The sequence below is a fragment of the Frankliniella occidentalis genome, unplaced genomic scaffold (assembly GCF_000697945.3).
Source record: "Frankliniella occidentalis isolate FOCC.00 unplaced genomic scaffold, Focc_3.1 Scaffold31, whole genome shotgun sequence".
Lineage (NCBI taxonomy): Eukaryota > Metazoa > Arthropoda > Insecta > Thysanoptera > Thripidae > Frankliniella > Frankliniella occidentalis.
Genome location: NW_026267161.1, coordinates 171677 through 176781, shown reverse-complemented (window position 1 = coordinate 176781; position 5105 = coordinate 171677). Strand labels below are relative to the sequence as shown.

General features: G+C 60.7%; 2 protein-coding genes across 2 annotated transcripts; both read right to left on the bottom strand.

Moving 5' to 3' along the window:
• Positions 1–769: 769 nt before the first annotated feature.
• LOC113203191 (serine protease easter-like) lies at positions 770–2634 on the bottom strand (the record flags this gene model as incomplete). Its single annotated transcript, XM_052265862.1, is given in 5 exon segments — positions 770–1110; positions 1444–1540; positions 1851–1974; positions 2141–2307; positions 2487–2634. Coding segments are annotated over 5 exon segments (784 nt in total), but the record flags the coding sequence as incomplete, so codon positions are not given.
• Positions 2635–3192: 558 nt separating this feature from the next.
• Positions 3193–5096, bottom strand: LOC113203229 (melanization protease 1-like; the record flags this gene model as incomplete). The annotated part of the gene is given in 5 exon segments (XM_052265860.1): positions 3193–3687; positions 3781–3885; positions 4003–4211; positions 4436–4526; positions 4610–5096. Coding segments are annotated over 5 exon segments (1203 nt in total), but the record flags the coding sequence as incomplete, so codon positions are not given.
• Positions 5097–5105: the final 9 nt, after the last annotated feature.

Sequence of the window (5105 nt, the reverse complement as noted above, 5' to 3'; positions counted from 1 at the left end):
CCCCCCCCCTCCCCATCCCATCCGAGTTATTTCCATTTTTCTAGGAGTAAACGCGGGTGAAAGTAGCCCTACTATCAGATGGTTGTTACAAGTTTTCGTTTTGACTTACACGGAAAAAAAAGATTCGCTGAGCCAGCTACTATATTGACTGGTATCTGGACAGACAAGCACATAAACTTCTGTAACCACTATATTGTCTACTCTAATCAATCATTGGCTGTGCCAGTCAAAGATAAGTTGTATGAAGGCACAGCCAATGATTGATTAGAGTAGACAATATAGTGGTTACAGAAGTTTATGTGCTTGTTTGTCCAGATACCAGTCAATATATTAGCTGGCTCAGCGAATCTTTTTTTTTCCGTGTAGTAGTACTTTAAGCTAATCAGAGGCTGTTCAATGGGGGGGGGGGACAGGAGGGTTTTGAACGCCCACCTCACCCTCATCCCGACACCCTCATGTGATAGTATCAGTAAGAGAGGCAGGGCCACCCCTAAAACAAGGGACCGTCCAGACAGTACATCAGTTTTTCTCATATTCGTTCGGCTTCGGCTATTTCTGAGAGCTCGGCGCCTGTGAGGCTCAGGGTAGGCCATCCCGCAGTACACGCATGCGCTGCAGACAAGATATTGCCTACCTAACAGGCGCTCTGAGAGCTTACTGAGGCTACGGAGGCTGAACTTGGAAGACTTTGTGACGGCGAATGGCGGCCGTACTGTCCGGGCGATCCCTAAGTAACGTCGTATTCAATGCAGCCGCTGGCGGGACTCACCGTCCTCGTCCTTTCCGATCCTGCCCCAGCCGACGACGGTGAACGTGAAGCCCTTCTGCTCCCTCATCAGCTGGTCCTTCTCGGCCTGTCCGCGGGGCATGTCGTTGGGCAGGCACACGGGCGCCACCCCTCTGGTGAATTCGACGGGGCGCGCGAGGCGCAGCAGCGCGATGTCGTTCCACAGGCCGTCGCGCCGCCGCGTGCTCTTGACGTACTCGGGGTGCGAGATGACCTCCTCGACGCGCACGTCCACCGCCGGCGGCGCGCACACCGACGTGTTGCCGAGGATGGAGCAGTCCACTTCGGTGCGCGCGTCGTGCTCGCCCAGGCGCACCGTCACCCTGCAGCAGGAGGACGGCAACAAGTGAGCGTGGAGGAGCCCCTGACGAGCGCGGGGTAGGCGACCCGCCCGCCCGCGGCGCCCCCCGGGCGTGCCTACGCGGGGCCCTGAAGGCGCCAAGGATGCGCCGCCGTGGCGGGCGGTCAACAACTGGTGCGCTCGAGGCTCGAGTGCGCTCCTGTGTCCCAGGCTGGCAGTACTCCGGGTGTACTCCGGATGTATTCCGTGTGTACTCCGGAGGTATGCCAGATGTACCGGATGTACTCCGGTCGTACTCCACGTGTACTCCAAGTGTACTCCAGGGTGGTCGATCCCTCTGGTCCTGGCTACTTACGGAGGGCTGGACTTCTCGGTGCAGTGCGCCGCGGTGATCACGTAGCGGCTGGAGATGAGCGCGCCGCCGCACTGGTAGGCGGTGCCGCCGTACGGACCTGCACAGGAGCACGCGGGGGTAGTGAGCAGAAGCCGCGGCAGCCTCGGCAGGAACCCGAGGGCATGCGCGTACCGGGTGTAACAGCACAGGGGGACGTCGGATCAGGGCACCAAAAATTGGTTGCCAGCGTAAAAACTGGGTGTTTAGTTGTAACGAACACAGGCTTCGCAGCTCTCCCTCCTCGGCTGGCTTTCTCCCTCCCACCGCAGCGCAAAGTACTTCCGGCGCCCCTCCTCTGTTACACTCGGTACGTGCCTTACAGCACCAGCAGGGAGCAGGAGCAGGTTAGGTCGAGGGGTGGCACTCACTGCGGTAGCCCAGGCGGACGGCCCAGGGGAACTCCATGACCTGGGTCTGGTTGCCGTTGATGATCTTGTCCGGGATGGTGGTCGGGCCGCACTCTTTGTAGGTGGGCAGCAGAACACAGCACACCTAGAGAGCGACAAAAACAAACGTGGCCGTTTGACGCGGGCGTCGCAGCCGGGCCCCGGAACCGGGCCCCGGCCAAGTCGCCCACCTGGATACCGGTTCTGCCCGTACTGCGCACTCGCGGCATCCTCCCGGGGCGTACGCCGGCCGGCCGGCCCCCGAGCCTTACCTTGGCCTTGCTGCCCTGGAACCCGCAGTGCGCCGCCCGGAGCCGCTCCTGGTCCGACGCGCTGGGCTTGCGGTTGCCGCCCGGGCGCGGGAGGAGCTTCGCCAGCTCCGGACACTGCGTCAGCTCGATGCAGGACTCGTGCGAGGAGCAGGTGCGTTCGGCGCGCGCTGCAAGGCAGAGGCAGGGCGAGAGGCGTGAGTTGGGGCAGGGCATGGAGTGCGCGGCATAGCGCGGGTCAGACGGAGCGTAGCGTCGGCTCTGCCAGACACAATTAATACTTTTCCCCGCAATAAAGCAGCGCGCCAAAAGTTTAAATCACAAGCGAGAGGGCTGCCATGGCACTCACTTAGACAGGCGCACACTGCCGCCAACCACAACGCGGCGCTCAGTGAGTTCCGCATGGCTGTCGAGACAGATGATATGATGAGGCTCCGCTCGCGAGAGGTGTGTGCTCAGGACTGCCTTACTTAGTCCCATGTGGGGCCCGGCCGCTGAGCGCTCCGCAGCGAGGAGGGGGGCCGGGGCCGGGCCGGGCCGCCGAGAGTGGGGATGCAGCATTCCAGTGGGGTTGTGGTGACGTCATGAAGGGACCCTTTCATTAGTTTCCCACGTTTGGTCTGGTTTGGTACGTGCATGTGCGCGCTCACGCCGCGCACGCGGGGCGCACGCACGTCGTCATAACCAGCCACGCAATGACGTCAAACGCGTACGGAAACTATTATAAAACTGTAGCATTTTTCGCCCCCCTCCCTCCGTTCCCCCTCGCCTCACCCCGCCCGTCGTAGCCCAATAAGTAGCAGAGGAACGGGTTGCCTACCTACTGGGCGATTTTACCCTTGCATTTATTACTGTTTCGCCCTATTAGTTACATCTCATGTCTTCAACGCACTTCGCTCAGCTACCCCCGTGCCTGTCGATAACCCACGGGGCCCTACGCAGTTTGGTTCAGATGGCAGAGCAAATTATGAGGGCAAAGAAAGTGCGCATGCAAATGTGTGTACAAATGTGAAGGTCGACAAGGCTTTAAATAACAACAGAAAAACTTGCCTGTATTTGTTTTCCTGATTTTTATTGTGTGTTTACTTTTTTTCTTGTTTCTTGTTTGCATGGTAATACGGGTGCTGCCATTGTCATTAAACCTAATGAAATACTGTAAAACATCGACCAGTGATGGTAGTACATAAATAGAAGTGAAAATAGTGGGATGAGGAGGATTGGGGCCCAACGCTCGACGGACTAGACCATGTTGCTGACGATCCAGGGCATGAAGCTCTCGACGCGCGTGTAGACGCCGGGCACGCCCTCCGTCGCGCACTCGGAGAGTCCGAAGGACACGATGCCGACTTGCACGGCGCGCGGCTGGTCGTGGACCAGCCCGGCGCGGTAGAGCGGGCCGCCGCTGTCGCCCTGGCACGAGTCGACGCCGCGGGTGCCGCCGGCGCACAGCTGGCTCGCGCCGACCTGCACCCCGCGCGACTGGTACACGCGCGCGCAGTCGGGCACGGTCCACAGCGGCACGCTCGCGCTCATGAGCAGGCGGGTGCCGGCTGCGGGACAGAGACGAGGCGTTAGTTCGGCGTTAGCACGGCGTCATGCCGCAGAGGTTTACTAACTGCAAGGGCTGAGCCCCGGGTACTCACTGCTTCCTCGGTTCCTGTCCTTGCCCCAGCCGGCGACGACGGCTCTCTTGCCCGGTGCCACCTGCGCTCCCCCAGTCTGCGGCAGGCAGATGGGCTTGACGGCCTCTGTTGGCAGAAACAAGGTCAGCAGTCAGCACGATAGTCGGGGTGGCGGCGGCTGACAGCTTGGGGACCTCGCCGTGTCGCCTTCGCAGAGGGGCGGCCGTCGTCGGGGCAACCCACCTGTGAACGTGACGGGTGTGCGCAGCCGCAGCAGCGCGACGTCGTTCTTCAGGTAGTTCGGGGACTTGGAGTCGCTCGAGTACTGCGGGTGCTGAATGACGCGCTCGATCGGCACATCCACGACGGGCGGCGCGCAGATGGTCGTGCCAGCTATGATGGAGCAGTCGCGGTCGCTGTCCTCGTCGTGCTCGCCCAGGCGCACCTGGACACTGGGGAGAAGGCGGGGTTGAGCATCGGGGCGAGCGGGAGCGCGGCGCGCGAGCGGTGCGCGTACGCTTACGGTTAGTGTTGTAAATTTCCGTAAATTTGCGAAAACAATTAACTGAAAATTTCCGGGATCGTGGTAATTTTCCTTAATTTTCCCTGAATTTTCCTTTTTGGAAATTTTACAGGAATTTTCCGGAAACTCTCCAGGACTCTCAACCCTACTTACGGTGCATCGCCGGCAACGCAGTGGGCCGCGGTGAGCACGTATCGGTGATTGACCAGCGAGCCTCCGCACCGGTAGGAAATGCCACGTCGCCCTGGGCGAAAGAGAAGAGGTTGTCATATCGCCCAACCGGATTCCCCCAAGACCCCGGCCCGCCCCAGGCTGTACAGTACTCACCCGTGTACCCCAGCCGCACCATCCAGGGCAGCTCCATGACGTACGTCGTGTTGCCGCCGATGATGCGGTCGTCGCTGCGGATGCCGCACCCCTCGGGGTTGACGAGCAGGTCGCGCTCGCCCGCGCCGCCCGCGCCGACCGGCCGCGGTGTGGTGCCCTGGGGTTGGTTGGGACGCTGGCCGCCTGGTCGGGCTGGACCGCTGCTGAAAGGGAGGCCTGTGCTGAACGGGTTCCCGCTCAGGGCTTCGCCATTGCCGGAAGGTCTGCTGGTGGTGAACTGATTACCATTCTGAACTTCACCGTTGCCAAACGGTCTGTCAGTGTTGTATTGGTTTCCGTTTTGAACTCCACCGCTCCCGAACGGTCTGCTTGTGGTGTACTGATTGCCATTTTGAACATCACCGCTGCCGAACGGTCTGCCGGAGTTGTACTGGTTGTCGTTCTGGGCCCCACCCCCAGCGCTGCCGAACGGTCTGCTGGTGGTGTACTGGTTGCC